Raw genomic sequence first — 27,726 nt, 5'->3', positions numbered from 1 at the left:
ATCAGGGTACCAAGGGAAGAGGTATAGATGGAGAAGAGGAGGGGTCCAAGGGCAGAGCCCTGAGGCACACCAACAGAAAGCGGGATGGAAGTTGAAGAGGATCCACCAGAGTGAACACTGAAAGAACGAAGTGAGAGATAAGAGGAGAACATATAAGAAGAGATTTGAAGATCTCAATATGTATACCTTCGTAGAAAGAAGAGATGGGGGGATATGATACAGACATCTAAATACTTAAAAAGCTATTAATATGCAAATTAATTTTTTCAGAGATGGGGAAACGTTAGAACTAGAGGTCATGAGTTGAGGTTACAGCGTAGGAGACTTAGGAACAATGTCAGGAAATGTATTTTCACAGAAAGGGTGGTGGATGCCTGTAATGCCCTCCCACATGAGGCTGTGAAGACAAAAACGATGATGAAATTCAAGAATGTGTGGGATAAACATAGAGGAACACTATATAGAACAAGGATGGAATCCAATTAAAGCAAAACTTAAATGGCCTCATAACTAGAGTGAGCTTTGACCAATGGTGGGCAGACTTCTATGGACTGTGCCCCAAAATAGCAAGGACAGACAGAGAATAAGAGGCATTTTTTCAAACCACTTAGACTTACAAAGTTACATGAAGGGGCATTCTCGATATGACATTCAAGTCAGACTTTGGACATTTTCCACAAAACGTCCAAAATCTGAATAACAAAGTTCATTTTCAAAAAATAAAAATGTCTATTTTTTTTTTTTTAAATACTGTTTCAAACAAGTTTTTATGCTTTGGACATTTTGTTTTATGGTCCATTTAAAAAAAACAACAACAACAAAAAAAAAAAAAAACGAATAAGTGTAAAACGTAGAGATTCATGAAATTGAGATGTAGGAGGAGACAGGATTTTTAGTAGACTGCTCCTCCCCCCAACATCCCAGTAGAGCAATGGGGCACCCAAGAGGGCAATGATGTGAACTTCATAAAAATGCTCCCAGGTACACATCTCACCTTTGCTCCCTCCAAAACCCACCCAAAACACACTGTCCCCCACTGCACACCACTACAGTAGCCCTTATGGGTGAAGGGGGCACTTATATGTGGGTACAGTAGGGTTTAGGTGACTTTGGGAGGGGTCACAGTTTCCACCACAAGTATGGCAGGTAGAGGGAGATAGGGCCCTGGGTTCCCCACTCCATACTGCACTGCACCGACCACTATACTACTCCAATGACCTGCACTAATAGACCTGGCTTTAACATCTGAGGCTGTCATAGAGGCTGGTAAGTCATAGTTGTATTCACATTTTTTTTTTTGGGGGGGGGGGGTGTCAGTGACCACTGGCGAGGTTTTTTGGGGGGGGTCATCCCTGATTTCCTCCATTGGTCATCTGGTCATTTAGGGCACCTTTATGTGCCTTATTTGTTCTGAAAACATGTCTAGATGAAAACATTTTAATTTTAGCACAGTTAAAAGGAGCAGGTCATTAGATAAAATGTACAGATCTTTATCTGACATTTACTATGTTACTATGAAAATAATAAAATAATACAAATGCAAATGTAAATTAATACAAAAAATATATACTACATAATGCCCATAAATAAATAAAAATAAAATAAATTTTAATCCAAAATTAATAAAATTTATTTATTTCATTTATAACCTGCATTATTCAAGGCAGGTAACAACATAAAATATATAATTTAAAAGATACAACAATACAAACTCAAAAACACAATTGCATCAGTTCAGCATAAATACTGCAGCATCGATGTAAAAACAGCATTAGGAATTAATAAGATGGTTTAACAGTAACACTTCAGCATCTGCTGACGTTTCAAAAACAAGGTAAAATTATGTATAATCATACCTGATAATTTTCTTTCCATTAATCATAGCTGATCAATCCATAGACTGGTGGGTTGTGTCCATCTACCAGCAGGTGGAGATAGAGAGCAAACTTTTGCCTCCCTATATGTGGTCATGTGCTGCCGGAAACTCCTCAGTATGTCGATATCAAAGCTCCATCCGCAGGACTCAGCACTTAGAGAATTACACCCACGAAGGGACACTCTGCCCAGCTCACCACCGCCGAAACGGGGGAGGGGAATTAACCCAGCTCATCCCCACACAAGTGGGGGAGGGGAATCCGTCCAGCTCATCCCCGCGGAGCGGGGGAGGGACACCACACCCGCCGATGCGGGGGGATCTGGCTTATCCTGCAACCGCAACCGCGGGAGGAGCTGACTGACCCTAACACCGCCGAAGCGGGAAGGGTACAAAGCTGCCCTACAGCCGCACGAAGCGGGAGGGAGTGCCGGCAGAATTTTAAGTCTCAATCCGGCCCCGTAAAACGGAGGGGAGAGGAATGCAGCAGCTCACTGTAACACAAACTCGTCTTAACTCTTGAAGAATCCAAGTGAAAAAACTTGAACACGAAGTCTTTCTGAAGTAACTGAAGACTAAACTTGAACCTGAAATGCAACCAGAATAAAAACAGTACAGATATCTGGGAGGGGCTATGGATTGATCAGCTATGATTAATGGAAAGAAAATTATCAGGTATGATTATACATAATTTTACCTTCCATATCATCAAGCTGATCAATCCATAGACTGGTGGGATGTACCGAAGCAGTACTCACCCAGGGCGGGACATTGAAATCCCTGACCTCAACACTGAAGCTCCAAACCGGGCCTCCGCCCGTGCAGCCACAGTCAAACGGTAATGCTTGGAGAATGTATGAGCCGAAGCCCAAGTTGCCGCCTTGCATATCTCTTCCAAGGAGACGGATCCGGCCTCTGCCATCGAGGTCGCCTGAGCTCTCGTGGAGTGAGCCTTCAGCTGGATAGGCGGCACCTTCCCTGCGGCCACATAAGCCGCTGCAATGGCTTCCTTGACCCATCTTGCCACTGTAGGCTTAGCAGCCTGCAGACCCTTACGAGGACCTGCAAACAGGACAAACAGATGATCCGATTTCCGGAAATCATTGGTCACTTCCAAGTATCTGATGATGACTCGTCTCACATCCAGATATTTAAGAGCAGAGTACTCCTCTGAGTAGTCCTCCCTACGAAAGGAAGGGAGATATAGCTGCTGATTCACATGGAAGCGAGAAACAATCTTGGGCAGGAAGGAAGGCACTGTGCGAATAGTCACTCCTGCCTCAGTGAACTGTAGAAAAGGCTCTCGACATGAGAGCGCCTGGAGCTCGGAAACTCTTCTGGCTGAAGTGATAGCCACCAAAAAGACTGCTTTCAACGTCAGGTCTTTCAGAGATGCCCTTGACAAGGGTTCAAACGGCGGCTTCTGCAATGCTCTTAGCACCAGGTTGAGATTCCACGCAGGCACCACAGAGTGCAGAGGAGGGCGCAGGTGATTAACCCCCTTGAGAAAGCGCACCACATCTGGCTGCGAAGCCAGGGAAGCACCCTTCAGGCGGCCCCTGAAGCAAGCCAGAGCCGCTACCTGGACCTTAAGGGAACTGAGCGACAGGCCTTTGTCCAGACCTTCTTGCAGGAACGTCAACACTGAAGAAATTGGAGCAGTGAAAGGAGAAAGAGAGCCTGCTTCACACCACGCTGCAAAGATACGCCAAACCCTGGCGTAAGCAGTAGAAGTAGAGCGTTTCCTCGCTCTCAGCATAGTGGCGATGACCTTGTCTGAGAAGCCCTTCTTCCTCAGACGCTGCCGCTCAATAGCCAGGCCGTAAGACCAAAGGGGGAGGGATCCTCCATCACCACGGGACCCTGATGTAACAGGCCCTGCTCCACTGGCAACCGCAGAGGATCGTCGACTGAGAGTCTGATCAAGTCCGCATACCAGGGACGCCTGGGCCAATCCGGACCCACCAGGATTATCCTGCCGGGATGCTTTGCCACCCGGTCTAGTACCCTGCCCAACATGGGCCAGGGCGGGAACACATAGAGAAGCTCTTGTGTCGGCCATTGTTGGAGAAGAGCATCTACTCCCAGGGATCGAGGGTCCCGTCCTCTGCTGAAGAAGCGCGGCACTTGGCAATTGGCCGATGACGCCATCAGATCTAGGCTCGGCTGGCCCCAGCGCTTCGTGATGTCCAAGAACGCCTGAGCAGATAGCTGCCACTCTCCGGGCTCCAAGGTATGGCGACTGAGAAAGTCCGCCTTGACATTCATGACTCCGGCAATGTGGGCCGCTGACAGCTGTTCCAGGTTCGCTTCCGCCCACTGGCATAGACTCATAGCTTCCTTGGCTAGAGGGGCGCTCTTGGTACCTCCCTGGCGGTTGACATAGGCCACAGCCGTGGCATTGTCCGACAGGACCCGTACAGGCTTGAACACCAGTACCGGGATGAACTCCAAAAGCGCCAACCGAATGGCTCTGAGTTCCAGGAGGTTGATAGACCACTTTGCCTCTGCAGGAGACCAGAGCCCCTGCGCTGTCCTTCCCAAGCAGTGGGCTCCCCAGCCCGATAACGAGGCGTCCGTCGTGACGACAATCCACTCTGGGGACACCAGAGGCATTCCCGCAGACAACTTGTCTGTCTGCATCCACCAGCTCAGCGCCTTGCGCACTGCTGGATCCAAGGGAAGACGCACCGCATAATCCTCCGACATCGGAGTCCAGCGCTGCAGCAGAGAGTGTTGTAGTGGTCTCATATGAGCCCTGGCCCAGGGCACTACTTCCATCGTGGCCGTCATAGAGCCCAACAGCTGCACATAGTCCCAAGCCCGAAGAGGAGAGGCTACTAGGAACTGGTCCACCTGAGCCTGAAGCTTGACAATCCGATTGACTGGCAGGAACACTCTGCCCACTTGGGTGTCGAATCGAACTCCCAGATACTCCAGGGACTGAGTCGGGCGCAGCTGGCTCTTCTCCCAGTTGATGATCCATCCCAGGGAGCTCAAAAGAGCAACTACCCGGTCCACAGCTTTGCCGCACTCTGCATAAGAGGGGGCTCGGATCAACCAGTCGTCCAGATAAGGATGGACTTGTACTCCTTCCTTTCACAGGAAGGCCGCTATGACCACCATTACCTTGGAAAAGGTCCGCGGAGCAGTAGCCAACCCGAACGGGAGGGCTCTGAACTGGAAGTGTCGGCCCAGGACTGCAAAACGCAGAAAGCGTTGATGAGGAGGCCAGATGGGAATATGCAGGTACGCTTCCTTGATGTCCAAGGATGCCAGGTACTCCCCTGCCTTCACTGCCGCTATAACAGAGCGGAGAGTCTCCATGCGAAAGTGCCGCACTTTCAAGGCCCAATTGACCCCTTTGAGGTCGAGGATAGGCCGGACAGAACCTCCTTTCTTTGGTACCACAAAGTAAATGGAGTAACGCCCCTTGCCAAGCTGACTTTCTGGCACCGGAACGACCGCACCCAGGCGGATCAGATTGTCCAAAGTCTGCTGCACTGCCACAGCTTTGACCGGAGACTTGCAGGGAGAGAGTACAAACCCGTCTCTTAAGGGTCGGCAGAACTCTAGCTTGTAGCCGTCTCTGATGACTTCCAGCACCCAAGCGTCTGAAGTTATTGTGGTCCACTCGCCCAGAAACGAGGACAGCCGTCCTCCAATCTGCACTGGGGCGTGGACCAATACCCCGTCATTGGGTACGAGACCCTGGGGGAGGACCGGAGGGAGCACCTCCGGGACGGCGGTCTCTGCGAAAGGAATGCTGCTTGGGGGAGAAATTCCTCTTAAAGGAAGAGGGGGCAGAAGCACCCGACCTGCCCGGGCGGTACCGACGGGCTTCCTGAAACCGTCCTCTGGAGGTACCGGGACGAGCACTAGCCCGAGCCCTGACCTCCGGTAACTTCTTGCCCTTAGACGTGCCGAGATCAGTCACGATTTTGTCCACCTCGACCCCAAAGAGCAGCTTGCCTTTAAAAGGCAATCTAGCCAGGCGGGATTTTGAGGCGTGGTCAGCAGACCAATGTTTCAGCCAAAGCCACCGCCGCGCAGAGACAGTCTGAGCCATGCCTTTAGCTGAGGCTCTCAAGACATCATACAGCAAGTCTGCCAAATAGGCTAAGCCCGATTCCAGGGCTGGCCAATCATTCCTCAAGAAATGATCCGAGGGGGAAGCCCGCTGCACCATAGTCAGGCACGCCCTGGCCACATAGGAGCCGCAAACTGAGGCCTGCAAACTTAAAGCAGCCGCCTCAAAGGACGACCTTAAGGCCGCCTCCAATCTCCTGTCTTGGGCGTCCTTTAGGGCCGTGCCACCTTCCACCGGCAATGCCGTTTTCTTAGTCACCGCAGTGATTAAAGAATCCACGGTAGGCCACAGATAGGCCTCACGTTCACTCACAGCCAAAGGATAGAGGCGGGACATAGCCCTAGCCACTTTAAGGCTCGCTTCTGGGACATCCCATTGAGCCGAAATTAAGGTGTGCATGGCATCATGCACGTGGAAGGTTCTAGGCGGGCGCTTAGTCCCCAGCATAATGGCAGAGCCAACAGGGGCTGAGGGAGAGACATCCTCCGGAGAGGATATCTGCAAAGTGTCCATGGCCTGTAACAACAGGTTGGGCAAATCCTCCGGGCGAAAAAGCCGCGCTGCAGAGGGGTCATCCGCTCCAGCCGAGCGGGGATCCGTCTCCTCCAAGGAATCCGCAAAGGACCGTTGGGAGACCTCAGACACGCTGCCCTCATCTACATCGGAGGAGACAAATTCCTCCAAGGCCTGGGAATCAACCCGAGGGCGTTTACCTCTGGGAACCTCAACCTCTTTACCAGAGGAGGGAGCGGGGGCAGCGTTGTGCATGAGGAAGGCCCGATGCAGCAGCAAAACAAACTCGGGGGAGAAACCCCCCAGACTGTGCACCTCCGCAGCCTGGGCAACAGCCCTAGGCGTGCTCTCAACCGGCGCTCGCAATAGCGGGGGAGAGACATGCTGCGCATCCAAAATGGCGTCCGGCGCGAAACTCCGCGAAGGAGCCGCGCGGGAAGAACGGCTCTTAACTTTAGCCGCTTCTGTGCCGTCGCCCAAATTAAGGGCGTTCATGGCATTAATGTCTCCAACCTCAAGGGCGGCCCAAGAAGAAGCCGTCCGAGCCGCGTGGTCGGCCAAGATGGCGGAGGCGAGGAGCGGGGGATGGGCGTTTATGGCGGGAAAAACCGCCACGCCGGAGGAAGGACCGGGACATGCATCGGTCGCGAAACTGTCACCCACCAAGGGCGAATCCGGCTTGAAGACCCCCGCATCCCCTCTAGAAGCGCTCGAGCGACCCGGGGAGCGACCCTTTGCGCCCTCGCCCTCCGACGCCATGAGCCACGAGGAGAAGAATCGGGGAACCCCCGCCCGCTATAAAAAGGTAAAATTACCTGCTGTCCGCTCCGAGTTGTAACGACCTGGTGTCTCAGTGAGTAGCTGCAATAGACGCTTAAATAAACGTCGAAATAAACGCCTTTAAGGCCGTTCAAAATTTTTTTTTTTTTTTAACGGAGCCAGCGGGAGGGGGGAGAAAAGGAGGGACCTGGCACCACCAGGTTTGCACTTGCTCAAAAGAGCCCTCAACCCCAGGCACTCAACAAAACCTAAAAATTAGGCTGGGAGGCCTAGCCAGAGCTGCTGCTGTGTGTGACCACCACCTGCTGAGATAGAGAACATACTGGGGAGTTTCCGGCAGCACATGACCACATATAGGGAGGCAAAAGTTTGCTCTCTATCTCCACCTGCTGGTAGATGGACACAACCCACCAGTCTATGGATTGATCAGCTTGATGATATGGAAAGGTAGCTTATTCCATGCTTGAGGTCTGGCTGCAGAAAGTGTACCAGTTCTGGTCATTTGTAATTGAAAACACCTCAAATCAGCTGTAAACCAGTAATGAGCAGAACGCAGTGTCCTAGATCAGTGTTTTCCAAGTCCGGTCCTGGAGTACCCCTTCCCAGTCAGGATATCCACAACGAATATGCATGAAAGAGATTGGCATATAATAAAAGCAGTGTATGCAAATTAAGTTCATGCATATCCAGGACTGGACTTAGGAAACAATGCCCCAGATTTTTATTTTATTTATTTATTTGGATTTATTTACCGCCTTTTTGAAGAAATTCACTCAAGGTGGTGTACAGCACAAATAAGTCAAACATAAGCAATAGACAATTGCAGCAGTAAAAATATTCAAATAACAGTACTAGTTTGGCATAGTACACTACATTACAATGTGAACACAATACACAATAAAACATTTTAATAGACAGCCCTAGGATATAAGCAAAGATGGAACATATAGTGGGGCATTTTTGATATGACATCTAAGTCCAACATGTCTAGATGGTACACAGTGCTGGAAAGCAGTACGCAAATAGCTGGGAGAGTCATAATATAATCCTTGATTAACCAATAACAGTAGTTTGAATTTAATCCGTTGTATCACAGGTAGCCAGCGCAGTTGCAGCAACAAAGGAGATACATGGTCAAATCGTGATAGGCCAGTTACCAGACGAGCAGCTGAATTCTGGACTATTTGCAATGCCTGTACACAAGACTTAGGCAGGCCCAAGTATATCATGTTGCAACAGTCCAGAAAACTGAAGATCACAACATGCACAACTTTTCAAAAATCAGTCCTAGGTAGTAAAGGCTTAAGCTTGCTCAATAAACATAATCGAAAATACGATTTCTTAACCACTGCTTGAATGTGGGGCCTAAATGACAATGAAGTATCCATAAAAATACCCAAGCTTCTCACTGAATCAGATATTGAGATAGAAACTCCAGCCAGGGAAATGGTTGAAGGAAGCTCAGAAGTAACAAACAATACTTCAGTTACCATGGGGATAGGTAAGGTGTACAGAAAACAGAGTGTGCACCTTGGAGATGGGAGAGGTGACAGAAAAAGATGAGATTGTGCCTTGGGGTAAGGCGAGGATGGAGGCAGGGACAGAACTAGTTGATAGTGTGCCATTGGTATGGGGGGGGAGATCAAGCTTGAGGGTGTGCCATGGGGGTAGGTGAGGCAGAGATACAATGATAGCTAGGAAGGTGAGGAGAAAGAATGAGAGGTGGGTGCAGAAAGAATTAGGGGACTTGCTGAGAGTTAAAGGGAGAGAGACCTTCAGCTGGAGTGAGAGGGAACTGGGGAAGCTGGAGCCTGAGGAGGGAAAAGGCAGGAGAGGATTTCAGGCCTTGTGATAAGAAAATTATGTGCAAAAATACTACAAAACAGGGAAGATGACAAAAACTGGCAGATGATGCTTCAGATGGTCTAAATGTTTACTGTAAAGCAAACGCGACTCCACACAGCTGTGTTTTGGCCAACAGGGTCTGCATCAGGAGTCTCTTGAATTGCACTGATACGACCACTTGGAATTATGTCTGTAGTTGGTATGGAAAAAAACAAATAAACAAAGCACTCTGTTTGCCAAAAACAGGTGAAAGCTCCCACGAATCTTGTTTGCTTTACAATAAACATTTAGACCATCTGAAGAATCGTCTACCAGTTTTTGAGTCATCTTCGCTGTTTTGCTATATATTTCCTACTCTGCGAGGATTTGCCTCTTCTGTGCACACATCAAAAATACTACAAAACACAGCTGCTAAACTCAGTGGCGTAGCTAGGCTAGTTGACACCTGGGGCCGGTCATTTAACAACACCTCCCTCCAAAATCCAGAACTAGGCATACCGAGAATACAAAACACTCAGGATCTCTATAACAATTTTACCATACTATAAGCAGTAATTTCTACGAGTCACATAAGGAAAAGGAAAGCATCTTAAACACTACAGTGAGCACTAGAACATCAATTCACCTATTGTAAAACGGAACCAGACAGAATAGTACAGATCGTCGATCCTGCACAATCAATGCCAACTGAAAGCCGTGTCTTTTTCACAAACACAGATAAACCCTAAACCACTATAGAATAAGTAATCAAACTTTCTATTTAGACAAAAATTAAACTGAACCCTCAAGAAGCCAGACTGAGCATACAATGCAACACCACAGAAACAGAAAATAAAATAATACCATTTTATTGGACTAATACATTTAGCTTTCAGAGGCCAAAACCTCCTTCCTCAGATCAGTATAGTGCTTTTACAATATCCTATCCTGACCTGAGGAAGGGGGTTTTGTTCTCCAAAAGTTAGTCAAAATATATTAAAATTAGTCCAATAAAGATTACTTTATTTCCATGTTCTATTTATAAGCATTTATTAACACCGCTACAATACTACTTTATCCTAAAGCAAAAATATAAAAATATATATTTTACTTACAGTTTGTCGTCTCTGGTTTCTGCTTTCCTCATCTTCTTTTCACTGTCTTCCTTCCATCCAGCATCTGCCTTCTCTCTCTCTCCCTGCCATCCAGTGTCTGCCCTGTCCCCTTCCATCTAGGATCTGCCCTCTCTCCATGTGCATCTCCTTCCTTTGTCTTTCCTTCCCTCCATCCTTGTCCAACATTTCTCCTCTCTTCTCTCTTCCATCCATGTGCATTTCCTTCCTGACTTTCCTCCCCTCCATCCATCCATGTCCAACAACTCTCCATTCTCCCCTGCACTCTCCTCCATCCACCCATATCAAGCAAATTTCCTCTCTCCCCTGCCCCCATTCATCCATCCATCCATATCCAGCAATTCTCCATCTATGTTCAGGAACTCTCCATTCTCCCCTGCCGTCTCCTCCATCCACCCATATCCTGAAAATTTCCTCTCTCCCCTGCCCCCATTCATTCATCCATGTCCAGCAATTCTCCTCTCCTCTGCCCTCTCCTCCAACCATCCATATCCAGCAAATTTCCTCTCCCCTGTTCCCTCCATCCATCCACGTCCAGCAATTCTCCTCTCTCCCCTGCCTTGCCCTCCAGCGATCTCTTCTCTCCCCATGACCTCCCATTCTCTCCATGTCCAGCAATCTGTTCTCTCTCCCTGCCCTCCCTTCCCATCCATGTCCAGCGATTCTCCCTGCCCTCCCTCAGCTCCCCGACAGCCCTCCTCTCTGTTCCTTCCTGCCCTCCCCTCCATCCATCCACCCACGTCCAGCAATTCTCTTCTCTCCCCCATGCCCTCCCCTTCTCTCCATGTCCAGCAATCTGTTCTCCCCCTGCCCTCCCCTCCCATCCATGTCCAGCGATTCTCCCTGCCCTCCCTCAGCTTGACAGCCCTCCTCTCCGTTCCTTCCTGCCCCTCCCCCTTCCATCCATGTCCAACATTCTCCTTTCTCCCCTGCCCTCTCCGTTCCTTCCTTCCTTCACCTGACAGCTGCCCCCACAAAACGCAGGGCTAGCACTGCAGCAAAGCAGCTCTGCTCTCTTTAACGGTCCCTGTCCCTCTGAGTCCTTCCTTCCCGCCCAGGGCAGCCCTCCTCCTCCTCTCTGCCCCCCCCACCCCCGTGTCATAACCCTTTTACTTCCCGTGGTGGCAGCGACGTCAGTTACATTACAAAGAAGACACTACAGGCTCCCCTCAGGCTCCAGCTTCTCCCTTCGCTAGTTCGCTCTTTACACAGTGAGTGTCCCGCCTTCGCGGAAACAGGAAATGCATCATCGCGAAGGCGGGTCACTCACTGTGTGAAGAGCGAAGGAAGAAGCTGGAGCTGGAGGGGAGCCTGTAGTGTCTCCTTCGTAACGTAATTGACGTCGCTGCCACCACGGGAAGTAAAAGGGTTATGACACAGGGGTGGGGGTGCGGAGAGGAGGAGGAGGAGGAGGGCTGCCGTGGGCGGGAAGGAAGGACTCCGAATGTTATACGAGGCGCCTATGGGGGGGGGGGGAATTTTGGATGCGGGGGTGCCTGGGAGCGGCGGAGCACCCCTCCCCTTGTGCTGATACCCGGGACGGACCGCCCCCCCCCCGCCCCCTTGCTACACCACTGCCTGTAGTGTCTTCTTCATAACGTAATTCACGTCGCTGCCACCACGGGAAGTAAAAGGGTCATGACACGGGGGGGTGCGGAGAGGTGGAGGAGGAGGAGGAGGAGGGCTGCCATGGGCAGGAAGGAAGAACTCCGAATGTTATACGAGGCACCTATGGGGGGGGTTGGGGTGTGGGGAGTGCCTGGGAGCGGCGGAGCACCCCCCCCCCCTTGTGCTGACACCCGGGGCGGACCGCCCCCCGCCTTGCTACGCCACTGGCTAAACTTATTCATCACACACATAAATTTGACCATGCTTCCCCTCTGTTTCAAGATCTTCACTGGCATCCTGTGGAAAAAAGCATTCTTTTCAAACTACTTACGCTTATATTTAAAGCATACAGGATTGGCTTACCAGATTATTTATCTACTTTTACCATTCCATATTCACCTGCACGATTATTACATTCCATTAATGATCATCGTTTGCTTCTTTTGAATCCAAAACAAGCTCAGTTAGAATGTACCTGCCATATGGAACCGGTTTCTAAGTCATAGGCACCCTTGGGGAACATTTTGGATTTCTATATGTGCCATGCTTGTATTTGTAAGTTCCAGGTTGATGTCCTGTATGATTTTCACACATTTGAGACGTCTTTGCTGGGGGGGGTGGAGATATGCTGATTTTACTATAAGCTTAAATCTACTGTCCTAGTATTGTGAAATATATCACATGGTTTGCACATTTTCCCAAAAATGCTGGTATTACCACATCCACAATTTATCTAAAATGGTGCTGCATGTGGACAGTTTTCATTCCGTCTATATGAGAAAGACAAAAAGAGCAACATGGGAGATCTGGGCTAATTTCAGGTTCAGATTCATACCTCCTTGCTGAGTGGGGACAGAAATAGTGCTGAAGAATAGTGCCTAGGAAATGGGAAACTCAATTATTGTTATGTGAAGAAAATGAAAGTTATAAAACAGCACTTAGTAGCTCCAAAGATAATTGAATTCCTGCTATTTTGACTACAGTAGGTCGCTGTATTGAATTTGCAGAAGGAAGAACATATTTGAAAGCATAGGGAAAAACTGGAAGGCCTTGTGTAAACTCTCCCTGGTAAGATGGTGCGAGCAGAATTGAAAAGAATAAGTAGGCTGCTTTAATATGAAACAATTTTCAAAAAGATAAGCACAATGCCCCATTTCCCATGCCTGTTACCCTTATACACACCTCTAAAGGGAGGTAAACAGGAAGAGGAGCACCTGCATTCTTCTCAATGGTAGGTAGATTCTCCATGTCTGGGTGTCTTGGAATCAGCTGATTGGAATCTATTCCCTCATCTGCCAGGAGCTGATTAATATCTAGGTTCAGGTACTGTCGTTTTCTCCTAAAGAAGAATGTAGGAAATTACAAGTTCAGCCTATTGAGTGGAGGAGTGGAGGTGTAGCCTAATGTAGTGTCCTAAGAACTGGGTTCATTTCTCACTGCACCTCCTTGTGACCCTGTGCAAGTCACTTAATCCTCCACTGCCCCAGGTAACACAAAAAAAAACCCTTAGATTGTGAGCCCATAGAGACAGAAAAAGTACCTGTATATAATATGCAAACCACTTTGATTGTAACTACAGAAAGGTGGTATATCAAATCCTATCCCCTTCCCCCCCCCCTTTTTTTTTCATCTGGCAAAAAATGACTTGACAGTCAGCTCAGATGTTACTAGGTATGCACTAACCATTAACAAGTTCAAAATTGATTTATTAATATTTTTACTAATTTATTTATTTCAGCACTTGATATACTACAATTGATCCCTGAGGTGACTATCAGGCTTATTTTCAAAAGTGATCGCCGTCGATCTTCCGACATAAATCGGGAGATGGCCGGCGATCTCTCAAAAACGGCGAAATCGGTATAATCAAAAGCGGATTTTTTGACACCATTGCTGCTTTCCCGTCGCCGCTCCACCGAAAGTTCAAGGGGCATGTCAGCAACGTAGCGAAGGCGGGACATGGGCAGGCATGGACGTGGCTACCAGATGGCCGGCTTTCGCGGATAATGGAAAAAAAAGCGGCGTTAAGCAGTATTTCGACGGGTTTACTTGGTCCTTTTATTTTCACGACCAAGCCTCAAAAAGGTGCCCCAACTCACCAGATAACCACCGGAGGGAGTGGGAAATGACCTCCCCGTAGTCTCCCAGTGGTCACCAACCCCCTCCCACAATAAAAAAATACAAATAAAAACCTTTTTTTACCAGCCTGTATGCCAGCCTCAAATGTCATACCCAGCTCCCTGACAGCAGTATGCAAGTCCCTGGAGCAGTTTTTAATGGGTGCAGTGCACTTCAGGCAGGCAGACCCAGGTCCACCCCCCTCCCAAAACCCACTGTACCCACATGTAGGTGCCCCCCTTCACCCATAAGGGCTATGGTAATGGTGTAGACTTGTGGGGAGTGGGTTTGGGGGGCTCAGCACCCAAGGTAATGGAGCTATGCACCTGGGAGCTATTTTTATATTTTTAAAAACATTTTAGAAGTGCCCCCTAGGGTGCCCGGTTGGTGTCCTAGCATGTCAGGGGGACCAGTGCACTACAAATGCTGGCTCCTCCCATGACCAAATGCCTTGGATTTCGCCAGGTTTGAGATGGACTGCATTTTTTTCCATTATCGCTGAAAAACAAAACAGGCGATCTCAAACCCAGCGAACTCTGGCATTTGGCCGGGCTAAACCGTATTATCGAAAAAAAAAGATGGCCGGCCATCTTTTTCGATAATACGGTTCCGGCCAGCTGTTGCGCCACCACCAAAATAGATTGCTGGCGATATATTTCGCCAGCGACGTTCGATTATGCCCCTCCTCGCAGTTTACAATTTCTATTACAGGTACTTCACACAGTTCTTAATGGGCTCACAATCTAAGTTATATATTGTACCTGGGGCAATGGAGGGCTAACAGGCTTATTTTCGAAAGACAAGGGCGCCCATCTTCTGACACAAATCGGGAGATAGGCGTCCTTCTCTCAGGGTCGCCCAAATCAGCATAATCGAAAGCCGATTTTGGGCGTCCTCAACTGCTTCCCATCGCGGAGACGACCAAAGTTCACAGGGGTGTGTCGGCACCGTAGCAAAGGCGGGACTGGGGCATGATTAAGAGATGGGCATCCTTGGCCAATAATGGAAAAAAGAAGGGCGTCCCTGACGAGCACTTGGCCGACTTTACTTGGTCCATTTTTTCTTGCGACCAAGCCTCAAAAAGGTGCCTGAACTGACCAGTTGACCTCCCTTTACTCCACCAGTGGTCACCAACCCTCTCCCACCCTGGAGCAGTTTTACTACTACTACTATAAATCATTTGTATAGCGCTACCAGTCGTACACAGCACTTCACAATTTAACATGAAGAAAGACAGTCCCTGCTCAAAAGAGCTTTCAATCTGAATCAAGACAGTCAGGACAAATAAGGGATAATCAAGACAGAAAGACAGGACAAAAAAGGGATAAGGTAGGACAGACAGATAGGACATAAGGGGAAAGGGACAACTGAAGAGAGGAAGACAAGATAAAGGTTACGAGCAGTGACAAGTTAGGAATTAAAAGCAGCAGCCTTTAGCCCGGATTTGAAGGCGGCCAGGGATGGAGCTTGACGTAATGGCTCAGGGATTCTATTCCAGGTATAAGGTGTGGCAAAATAAAAGGAAAGGAGTCTGGAGTTGGCGATAGAGGAGAAGGGTACAATTAGGAGAGATTTGTCTAGTGAACGGAGATCCTGGGAGGGAGTGTAGGGAGAGATGAGGGTGGAGAGGTAGTGAGGGGCAGCAGAGTGAATGCATTTATAGGTTAATAAGAGGAGCTTGAACTGTATACAGAAACGGATAGGGAGCCAGTGAAGAGACTTCAGAAGAGGGCTGATATGGGCATAGCGATTTTGGCGAAATATTAATCGAGCAGCAGAATTTTGAACAGATTGAAGAGGCGAGAGATGGCTTTCTGGAAGACCAGTGAGAAGCAAGTTGCAGTAGTCCAAGCGAGAATTGATGAGAGTGTGGATGAGTGTTCTGGTAGCGTGCTCGGAAAGGAGAGGGCGAATTTTGGCGATATTATAAAGGAAGAAACGACAGGTTTTAGCAATCTATTGAATATGTGCAGAGAAGGAGAGGGAGGAGTCGAAGATGACCCCAAGGTTACGAGCAGATGAGACAGGGAGAATGAGGGGAGAGGTTGGCTTAGGTGGGAAGATAAGGAGCTCAGTTTTGGATGTATTGAGCTTCAGGTGGCGGTGAGACATCCAGGCAGCAATGTCAGATAGGCAGGCAGATATCTTGGCCTGGATTTCTGCCGAGATTTCTGGTGTAGAGGTAGATCTGGGAGTCATCAGCGTAAAGGTGACATTGAAAACCGTGGGCTGAGACCAGAGCACCAGGGGAGGAAGTATAGATAGAGAAAAAGGAGAGGTCCTAGGACAGATCCTTGAGGTACACCCACTGAGAGCGGGATAGAGGAAGAGGAGGATCCACCAGAGTAAACACTAAAAGTACGCTGAGAGAGATAAGAAGAGAACCAGGAAAGAGCAGAGTTCTGAAATCCAAGTGAGGACAGCATGTCAAGGAGTAGGCTGTGATCAACAGTGTCAAAAGCAGCAGAAAGATCAAGAAGGACTTCAGGCAGGCGGACCCAGGCTCATCCCCCCCACCTGTTACACTTGTGGTGGTAAATGTGAGCCATCCAAAACCCACCAGAAACCCACTGTACCCACATGTAGGTGCCCCCTTCACCCCTTAGGGCTATGGTAGCGGTGTACAGTTGTGGGGAGTGGGTTTTTTTGGGGGGTTGGGGGGTTCAGCACACAAGGTAAGGGAGTTACGCACCTGGGAGCAATTTCTGAAGTCCACTGCAGTGCCCCCTAGGGTACCCGGTTGGTGACCTGGCATGTCAGGAGGACCAGTGCACTACGAATGCTGGCTCCTCCCATGACCAAAAGGCTTGGATTTGGTCGTTTTTGAGATGGGCGTCCTCGGTTTCCATTATGGCTGAAAACCGGGGACGACCATCTCTAAGGTCGACCATCTCAACATTTAGGTCGACCATCTCTAAGGTCGACCTAAATGCTGAGATTTGGGCGTCCCCAACCGTATTATCGAAACGAAAGATGGACGCCCATCTTGTTTTGATTATACGGGTTTCCCCGCCTCTTCGCAGGGCCGTCCTGCGAGGACACCCTCATAAAAACTTGGGCGTCCCGTTTGATTATGCCCCTCTAAGTGACTTGTCACAGAGAGATACAGATGGAATTGAACCTGGTTTCCCAGGATCTCAACCCACTGCCGATTGTCAGGCAGCAGCAGGAATCAAACCAGGTTCCCTAGGTCTACAATCCGCTGCACTAACCATTAGGCCACTACTCCACTCCATTACTAACAAAACCAGAAAGAATAAAATGAAGTGACTAAAGGGAGGACGTTAATAAGCTGCAATAAAATATGGCATTTTAACACCTCTTAGTTTACCACAGGAGTCACTAATCTGTGGTAATGCAGTACTGCAGGTTAGCGACTCCTGCAGTAAAGAAATAATATCACTTGTGATCAGCCTTGCAAGCTGCATTATGCCTGATGCTCCTAGGGAGCCTCTCTTAAAGGGGCCAGCACAGTAAAATAGAAGCCATGTCCAGGGGTCCCAGTGTCCTCAGCCACCTCTTCACTTTCCCAGGAAAGACTTTTTCCAAACATACTCCCAACACTCCCATAAACATTAGATGCTAACTATTCATGCCCCGCCCCACCCCACCCCACCATCATTGGCACCCCAATCTCCCTCCCCCCAAAGACACCCAAACCCTCCCCCCTACTGGTGGTTTAGGGTAAGGGACAGAAGTGATCACTTGTTGCTCCCTTCCGGCACCAGGTTCAAAATGGCGTCCATGACTCCTAGCTGTAGTCTCATAGTATTACTTCTAGGAGACAGACTGCCACTAGATGTTATGGACACCATTTTGAACCCAACATCAGCAGCAGAACCAGAAGCGACTGGGGATTGCTCCTGACTAGTGATGACTTGGGGTAGTCCTCAGGGGTCTACAGGGAGATGGGCTGGGACTTGAACGGTTAATATCTAATGCTGTGATTCTCAACCAGTGTGCTCTGGCACACTAGTGTGCCTTAGAGAACTCACCAGTGTGCCACAGAAGATTCTGCCCTTCCCCAATGCAGGTTACCTGATGTACAACTGGTGCATGCGTGTAGACAAGGTCAGACCTTCCATGTGTGGAAGTTGAAGACAGAGAAGAAGTTGGTGGTGTCTGCTCTTTGCACACTGCAGCTCATGGACTACGGTGAAAGTAGTGAACCAGCAGCCAGCACTGTCCCTCACCGAACGCACCAGCAATTTTCAGCCAAAACCTGAATCCGGATTTCTGGTCAGTTTTGGTGCCGAATCTGAAACCGAAAATATACCCCCTCCCCCGGTCTACCTTACACTGTCTCCCGGGAGGTCCCTGGCAGCGGCACCAATTGACAGACACTGCTTGAGGACTACTTGGAGTCTCTCTTCTACTGCAACCTGCTCCGTCCCCTGACACAACTTCCTGTTTACACAGGGGCGAGTTGCAGGGGGTGGAATGCCTAATCTTTGAACATTACTAATTGTATCTGATATCATGGAATAACTATGTCATAACCAAACTCTGTAAGCCACATTGAGCCTGCAAATAGGTGGGAAAATGTGGGATACAAATGCAATAAATAAAATAAAAATAAGTGACAGGGAGAAATGCTGGGTGGAGAGGATACAAATGATAGCATGCTAGATCAGGTAGGAGGCAGCAATGTGCCCCCAGCTGCCCTGGGCCCTCAGGTACTGCCCAGTTGCCCGAATGATAATTCTACCCCTGGTGCCTACAGCACAAATCCGAACCTATATGTTAAGAATGAGCACTTATACCACCAAAGAGCAGGCCTGAGTGTGTGCATTTAAGTGCTAGAGATGCGCATGTAACCAACGGTATTCTACAAGTTACACACATAGCTTTATGTTCTGCCCACACTCTGCCAGACTCTACTTATGTGTATACCTACCTGTAAAAAGCGCACTCTCAGGCTTATTTTTGAAAGAGAAGGGCGCCCACCTTGGGAGATGGGCGTCCTTCTCCCAGGGTCGCCCAAATCGGCATAATCGAAAGCCGATTTTGGGCGTCCTTAACTGCTTTCCGTCGCGGGGATAACAAACGTTCACAGGGGCGTGTCGGAAGCGCAGCGAAGGCAGGACTGGGTCATTGGACCCTACCTGTCCTTCCAACTATCGCCCCATCTCCCTCCTCCCTTTCCTATCCAAGATACTTGAACGTGCTGTTCACTGCCGTTGCCTTGACTTTCTTTCATCTCAAGCTATTCTTGATCCACTTCAATCTGGCTTTCGCCCCCTTCATTCAACTGAAACAGCGCTTGCTAAAGTCTCCAATGATCTGTTCATGGCCAGATCCAAAGGTCTCTATTCTATCCTCATCCTTCTTGATCTATCTGCTGCTTTTGACACTGTTGATCACAGCCTACTCCTTGATACGCTGTCCTCACTTGGATTTCAGGGCTCTGTTCTTTCCTGGTTTTCTTCTTATCTCTCCCAGCGTAACTTTAGTGTATACTCTAGTGGATCCTCCTCTACTTCTATCCCACTGTCAGTTGGTGTACCTCAGGGATCTGTCCTGGGACCTCTTCTTTTCTCCAACTATACTTCTTCCCTTGGTACTCTGATCTCATCCCATGGTTTTCAGTATCATCTTTACGCTGATGACTCCCAGATCTACCTCTCCACACCAGAAATCTCAGCCGAAATCCAGGCCAAAGTATCAGCCTGACTGTCTGACATTGCTGCCTGGATGTCTCAGCGCCATCTGAAACTAAACATGACCAAGACTGAGCTTCTTATCTTTCCCCCTAAACCAACCTCTCCTCCTCCCCTATTCTCTATTTCTGTGGATAACACTCTCATCCTTCCTGTCTCATCAGCTCGTAACCTTGGGGTCATCTTCGACTCCTCCCTCTCCTTCTCTGCACATATTCAGCAGACTGCTAAAACCTGTCGTTTCTTTCTCTATAATATCAGCAAAATTCGCCCTTTCCTTTCTGAGCACACTACCAGAACCCTCATCCACACTCTTATCACCTCTCGCTTAGACTATTGCAACTTGCTTCTCACAGGTCTCCCACTTAGCCATCTCTCTCCTCTTCAATCTGTTCAAAATTCTGCGGCACGACTAAATTCCGCCAATGTCGTTATGCTCATATTAGCCCTCTCCTCAAGTCACTTCACTGGCTTCCTATCCGTTTCCGCATACAGTTCAAACTCCTCTTATTGACCTATAAGTGCATTCACTCTGCAGCTCCTCCGTACCTCACCACTCTCATCTCTCCCTACTTTCGTCCCCAGGAACTCCATTCACTGGGTAAATCTCTCTTATCTGCACCCTTCTCCTCCACCGCTAACTCCAGACTCAGTTCCTTTTATCTAGCTGTACCATATGCCTGGAATAGACTTCCTGAGCCGGTACGTCAAGCTCCATCTTTGGCCGTCTTCAAATCTAAGCTAAAAGCCCACCTTTTTGATGCTGCTTTTAACTCCTAACCCTTATTCACTTGTTCAGAACCCTTATTTTATCATCCTCACTTTAATATTCCCTTATCTCTTGTTTGTCCTGTTTGTCTGTCGGGCAGGGACTGTCTCTTCATGTCCAAGTGTACAGCGCTGCATACGTCTAGTAGCACTTTAGAAATGATAAGTAGTAGTAGTGCCTAACACATGGGCGTCCTCGACCGATAATGGAAAAAAAGAAGGGCATCCCTGACGAGCACTTGGGCGACTTTACTTGGTCCATTTTTTCTTACGACCAAGCCTCAAAAAGGTGCCCGAACTGACCAGATGACCACCGGTAGGAATCGGGGATCACCTCCCTTTACTCCCCCAGTGGTCACTAACCCCCTCCCACCCTAATAAAAAACTTTTAAAATATTTTTTGCCAGCCTCGAATGTCATACCCAGCTCCATCACAGCCGTATACAGGTCCCTGGAGCAGTTTTAGTGGGTGCAGTGCACTTCAGGCAGGCGGACTCAGGCCCATCCCCCCCTACCTGTTACACTTGTGGTGTACCCACTTGTAGGTGCCCCCCTTCACTCCTTAGGGCTATGGTAGTGTTGTACAGTTGTGCGTAGTGGGTTTGGGGGGGGGGGGGGGGTTGGGGGCTCAGCACCCAAGATAAGGGAGCTATGCACCTGGGAGCAATTTCTGAAGTCCACTGCAGTGCCCCCTAGGGTACCCGGTTGGTGACCTGGCATGTCAGGAGGACCAGTGCACTACGAATGCTGGCTCCTCCCATGACCAAATGGTATGGATTTGGTCATTTCTGAGATGGACATCCTCGGCTTCCATTATGGCCGAAAATCGGGAATGACCATCTCTAAGGACGACCATCTCTAAGGTTGACCTAAATTTCGCGATTTGGGCATCCCCGACCATATTATCAAAACAAAAGGTGGACGTCCATCTTGTTTTGATAATATGGATTTCCCCGCCCCTTCGCCCTCAGGAAAACGTGGGTGCCCCTTTCGATTATGCCCCTCTATGTGTATTTACAGAATAGCACTTATGTATGTAACTGCTAAAATTCTGCCTATCTGCTATTCTGTCTTAACACATACAATTGAGATAGAATTGTGAGCATGTATCTTACAGAATTACCTTGTAAATGCATGACTCTGTTCTTGTTTGCATTTAATTTTTGATGTTAAGCATTTGACCACACCTCAAGCTTGTTTTAAAACACTTTTCATTCTAGCTACTCTGTCCAGGATGCAAATCTCTGCGTCTTTTGCTTTTAACCCTTTCACAATATCACAGTTCTCCGCTCGCAATATCAATTACAAAAATATTGAACAAAACTAGCCCCAAGACCAATCCCAGAAGCATTCTACTAATCACGTTTCCTCAAAGTGAATTGCATTTACCATATGGAACATGGTTCTTTTAAAACTGTGGAGCCAAATATACATATTTATACCGGCACTGCATGTAGGCAGGGCCGGTCTTATGCAGAGGCAACAGGGGCGGTCGCACAGGGTCCCACGCTCCTAGGGGCCCTGCATTTCTGGCACGTCTGTCCTGTTGTCTCAGAACACCTCCCTGCTCCATACCTTAATGTGCATCCGCATATCAGTAGAGAGCATCAGGCAGCGGCACCGATTTTCATATCCTGTCAGCTGCCGAGCCCAGAGCCTCCTTGCTGCTGTGTGCTGCCCCCTTTTGATGTCACTTCCTGCTTCTGCATGGGCAGGATGCAACAGTGAAGAGGCTCTGGGCTCAGCAGCTGATGGGATATGAAAATCTCTGCCGCTCTCTACTGAAACGTGGTGGATGCACATCAAGGTACGGGGATTGAGGTGGAGTTCCGAGAGCTCTAAACCTCCTTTTAAACTCTGATAAATTATGGCTTATGGTGGAGGATGCAGGCGTGGGGGAGTGGGAGATGCAGGAGCGGGCTTGGGCAGGGGGCCTCACTGAATTGGTCTGCACAGGGCCCCACAATTGCTAAGACCGGCCCTGCATGTAGGTATTCTCAAGGGAGTAGTTTAGGTAGAGCTGGAGTGGAATTGAGATCTATTTGTGTATTTTATAATATACTAGTAAAAGAGGCCCGTTTGACACAAATGAAATGGGCGCTAGCAAGGTTTTCCTCGGAGTGTGTATGTTTGAGAGAGTGTGTGTGAGATTGACTGTGTGTAAGAGAAAGAGAGTGAATGTGCGAGTGTGTGTGTGACAGAGAGAGAGTGAGACTGCTGGGTGTGAGTGTCTCCTCTGTCCCCTCCCCCCCCCCTCCAGCCACCCAGTGATTCTCCTCTCTCCCCTGCCCCCACCTCCAGCCACCCAGCGATTCTCCTCTCTCCCCTGCCCCCCCTCCAGCCACCCAGCGATTCTCCTCTCTCCCCTGCCCCCCCTCCAGCCACCCAGCGATTCTCCTCTCTCCCCTGCCCCCCTCCAGCCACCCAGCGATTCTCCTCTCTCCCCTGCCCCCCCTCCAGCCACCCAGCGATTCTGCTCTCTCCCCTGCCCCCCCCCCCTCCAGCCACTCAGCAATTCTCCTTCCCCTTACAGCACCACAAAACACACGCAAACAACGGCCGCATCACATCCCTACTCAGTGATTGGTTTCCACAGTTCACCTGCACACGCCCACCTTAGCATCTGGGCACGCGCATTACACAACAGCCCCACCCATCAGCCTCTCTGGGTGCGCGCTCCGCACGGTTAACCAGCCTACCCGTCAACTGGTCAATCGCTGCTATGTACACTGCTCAGCACCCTGCCCACCAACCACCACAGCATTTTGGATCTAACGATACCGCCCAAATCTCTGCCCCTCCGCCAACTGCCCAACCTCCACTGCCGTGCACAGCTCAGCGTGCACGCCCACTGAACGACAGACCCAATTGCCGCCATGCGCCCGCCCTCCCACCTGTGGTCAGTGCTGCGTGTGATGTACCCAGAAGTACGCTGACATCAATTCAGGAGATGGATACAGCCTTACAGAGAGCAGGAATGCTTCAAGGCTTCACTGCCACGGAGTCAGCTTCAGAACATTGGAGGTGCTTTTTATTATATAGGATGCACACAAAAGCATAGCATACATAGTTACACCTCATTTGAAATAGTTGTAAATTTGTGAAAAAGCATTTGTGCACTACTGGCACCATGGTTAAGATCCTATCTTATACAGGTACAAAAGCATCTGTGTTGCCTTTATAAAATAGGCACAAGACAGGCCCTTTTTGGGCTTTTTTTTTTTTTTTAAAGTGCCATGTTATAAAATTAGTCTCCTTCCTGTGCCCCCCCCCCCCCCCCCCCCCCCCCCACATCACCATTCATATGATACTCCCTCCCTTGGAGACTATGAATGTCTCTTTTGTGATACAAGACCTGTCCAGGCTAATCCCTAGAAGCCAGGCTCTTAAACTGAACTCTGATCTCCTGCATAGGAGCATACAGCACAGCATAGTTCAGTCCCTAAGTCACCAGGTACAAGATTGCTTTTTTCAGGATATTTCTAGATGGATTTCACTATTAAAAAAACACATATCATAGAAACATAGTATCGACTTAGTATTCAAGGCCCTGAAAGGAAATGGCCCCGAGTATCTGAAGAATAGGATGATCCTCTACACACCTCCAAGGACACTAAGGTCCTCCCAAGGCAGTGGTGTACCTAGGGTAATTGACACCCGGGGCCAGTCATATTTTAACACCCCCCTACAAAATCCAGTACTAGGCATGCCGAGAATACAAAACACTCAGGACCTATAGAGCAATTCTACCATACCATAAGCAGTCATTTCTACGAGTCACACAAGGAAAAGGAAAGCATCTTAAACACTACAGTGAGCACTAGAACATCAATTCACCTACTGTAAAACTAAACCAGACAGAAAAGTACAGATCGTCGATCCTGCACAGTCAATGCCAACTGAAAGCCATGTCTTTTTCACAAACACAGATACACCCTAATCCACTACAGAATAAGTAATAATAAACTTTCTATTTAGGACAAAAATTAAACTGAACCCCCAAGATGCCAGACTCTGCATACAATGCAACACCACAGAAACAGAAAATGTCCCCTAGTACTGTGCAAAATATAAAGACAGCAGATGTAAATTTGAAAAAACTAACGAGTACCAATCACTACTTTACAAATTAACAAATAGAAATAAAACAAATATAAAAAATAAAATAATACCATTTTATTGGACTAATACATTTAGCTTTCAGAGGCCAAAACCTCCGTCCTCAGGTCAATACAGTATAGTGCTGTTACAGTATCCTATCCTGACCTGAAGAAGGGGGTTTTGTTCTCCGAAAGTTAGTAAAAATGTATTAAAATTAGTCCAATAAAAAGATTACCTTATTTACATGTTCTATTATAAACATTTATTAACACAGCTACAATACTACTTTATCCTAAAGCAAAAAAATTAAAATATATATTTTATTTACAGTTTGTTGTCTCTGGTTTCTGCTTTCCTCATCTTCTTTTCACTGTCTTCCTTCCATCCAGCATCTGTCTTCGGTCTCTCTCTGCCATCCAGTGTCTGCCCTCTCTGCTGTCCCCTCCATCCAATGTCTGCCCTCGCTCCCTGCCCCTTCCATCCACATCTGCCCTCTATCTCTGTCCCTTCCATCCACCAACTGCCCGTCTGCCCTCTCTCTCTCTCCCCCTTCCATTCACTGTCTGCCCTTTCTCTCTGCCCCTTCAATCCACCATTTGCCCTCCCTCTCCCATCCATCTAGGGTCTCCCCTCCCTCTCTCTCCCTTCCATCCAGGATCTATCCCCTCTGCCCCTTTTTTTCAGCCCCCCAGTTCCAGCCCCCTTATCCCACCTGCCCCTAGTTCTAGCCTCAGCCCACATCTCCCACATGCCCCCCCTTTTCAGCCCCCAGTTTCAGCCCCACTATCCCACCAGTCCCCAGTTTCAGCCCCAGCCCTTTTCTCCCACCAGTCTCGAGCTTCAGGCCCCAGTTTCAACCCCAGCCCTTTTCTCTCACCAGTCCTGAGCTTCAGCCCCCAGCCACTTCTCCCTGTCCCCTTTTCAGCCCCCAGTTTCAACCCCAGCCCTTTTTCTCTCACCAGTCCTGGGGGAGGAATACCGGATGAAATTGAAAGAAGCCAAGAGAGAGGTACGCCTGGCGAAGGCGCAAGCGGAAGAACAAATGGCTAGAAATGTAAGGAGGGGCAACAAAAATTTCTTCAGGTATATTAGTGAAAGAAGAATGACTAAAAAGGGAATTGTGAGACTAAAAGATACAGCGAACCGCTATGTAGATAATGATGAAGAAAAAGCCAATTTGCTAAATAGATACTTTTGTTCTGTTTTCACTGAAGAAAATCCTGGAGAAGGACCGTGAGGGACTGGCAAAAGTACTCCTGAGAATGGAATGGATAGAGCACCGTTCACGGAAGAGAGTGTGTATCAACAACTTGGAAAGCTAAAGTTGGACAAAGCCATGGGACCGGAAGGGATCCACCCCAAAATATTGAGGGAGCTCAGAGAGGTTCTGGCGGGTCTTCTTAAAGATTTGTTTAATAAATCCTTGGAGACGTGAGAGGTTCTGAGGGACTGGAGAACGGCGGAGGTGGTCCCTCTTCACAAAAGTGGTGATAGGGAAGAAGCTGGAAACTACAGGCCGGTAAGCCTCACTTCGGTTATTGGAAAAGTAATGGAAGCGATGCTGAAGGAAAGGATAGTGAATTTCCTGGAAGCCAATAAGTTGCAAGATCCGAGACAACATGGTTTTACCAGAGGGAAATCGTGCCAAACGAATCTCATTGTAATTCTTTGATTGGGTAACTGGAGAATTGAATCATCGACGTGCTATAGACGTAATCTACTTAGATTTTAGCAAAGCTTTTGACACGGTTCCCCACAGGAGGCTCTTAAATAAACTAGATGGGCTGAAGATAGGTCCCAAAGTGGTGAACTGGATTAGGAACTGGTTGATGGACAGACAACAGAGGGTGGTGGTAAATGGAGTTCGCTTGGAGGAGGGAAAGGTGAGTAGTGGAGTGTCTCAGGGATCGGTGCTGGGGCCGATTCTGTTCAATATATTTGTGAGTGACATTGCCGAAGGGTTAGAAGGTAAAGTTTGCCTATTTGCGGATGATACTAAGATTTGCAACAGAGTGGACACCCGGGAGGGAAATGAAAGCATGAAAAGGGATCTGAGGAAGCTAGAAGAATGGTCTAAGGTTTGGCAATTAAAATTCAATGTGAAGAAATGCAAAGTGATGCATTTAGAGAGTAGAAACCCACGAGAGACTTATGTGTTAGGCGGTGAGAGTCTGATAGGTACTGAGGGGGAGAGGGATCTTGGGGTGATAGTATCCGAGGATCTGAAGGCGACGAAACAGTGTGACAAGGCGGTGGCCGTAGCGAGAAGGTTGCTAGGCTGTATAGAGAGAGGTGTAATCAGCAGAAGAAAGGAAGTGTTGATGCCTCTGTACAAGTCGTTGGTGAGGCCCCACCTGGAGTATTGTGTTCAGTTTTGGAGGCCGTACCTTGCAAAGGATGTTAAAAAAATGGAAGCGGTGCAAAGAAAAGCTACGAGAATGGTATGGGATTTGCGTTCCAAGACGTATGAGCAGAGACTTGCTGACCTGAACATGTATACCCTGGAGGAAAGGAGGAACAGGGGTGATATGATACAGACGTTCAAATACTTGAAAGGTATTAATCCGCAAAAAAATCTTTTCCGGAGATGGGAAGGCGGTAGAACGAGAGGACATGAAATGAGATTGAAGGGGGGCAAACTCAAAAAAGATGTCAGGAAGTATTTTTTCACGGAGAGGGTGGTGGATGCTTGGAATGCCCTCTCGCGGGAGGTGGTGGAGATGAAAACGGTAACAGAATTCAAACATGCGTGGGATATGCATAAAGGAATCCTATGCAGTAGGAATGGATCCTCAGAAGCTTAGCCAAAATTGGGTGGCGGAGCAGGTGGGGGAAGAGAGGTTGGTGTTTGGGAGGCGAGGATAGTGGAGGGCAGACTTATACGGTCTGCGCCAGAGCCAGTGATGGGAGGCGGGACTGGTGGTTGGGAGGCAGGAAATACTGCTGGGCAGACTTGTATGGTCTGTGCCCTGAAAAAGGCAGGTACAAATCAAGGTAAGGTATACACATATGAGTTTATCTTGTTGGGCAGACTGGATGGACCATGCAGGTCTTTTTCTGCCATCATCTACTATGTTACTATGTTCAGCCCCCAGCCACTTCTCCCTCTCCCCTTTTCAGCCCCCAGTCCCCACAGTTTCAGCCCCTGCCCCTTTTCAGCCCCCAGTCCTAGCCCCCTTATCCCACCTACCCTCCTTTTCAGCCCCCTGTTCCAGCCCCCTTCATCCACATGCCTTGCATTAGGGCCCCCCTCTTCAG

General features: G+C 48.6%; 1 protein-coding gene across 1 annotated transcript in view; it reads right to left on the bottom strand.

The window, feature by feature from the left end:
* Window positions 1–27,726, bottom strand: part of DNAH1 (dynein axonemal heavy chain 1) — a 799,478-nt gene that overhangs the window by 751,256 nt on the left and 20,496 nt on the right. Inside the window, exon 5 of the mRNA XM_030205737.1 lies at window positions 13,004–13,160. Coding sequence (XP_030061597.1) covers window positions 13,004–13,160 — 157 coding nt within the window. The remainder of the gene's footprint in view (window positions 1–13,003; window positions 13,161–27,726) is intronic.

Source organism: Microcaecilia unicolor, chromosome 6, assembly GCF_901765095.1.
Source record: "Microcaecilia unicolor chromosome 6, aMicUni1.1, whole genome shotgun sequence".
Classification (NCBI taxonomy): Eukaryota; Metazoa; Chordata; class Amphibia; order Gymnophiona; family Siphonopidae; genus Microcaecilia; species Microcaecilia unicolor.
The sequence above is the reverse complement of the archived record's forward strand: the minus strand, read 5'-3'. Positions and strand labels throughout refer to the sequence as shown.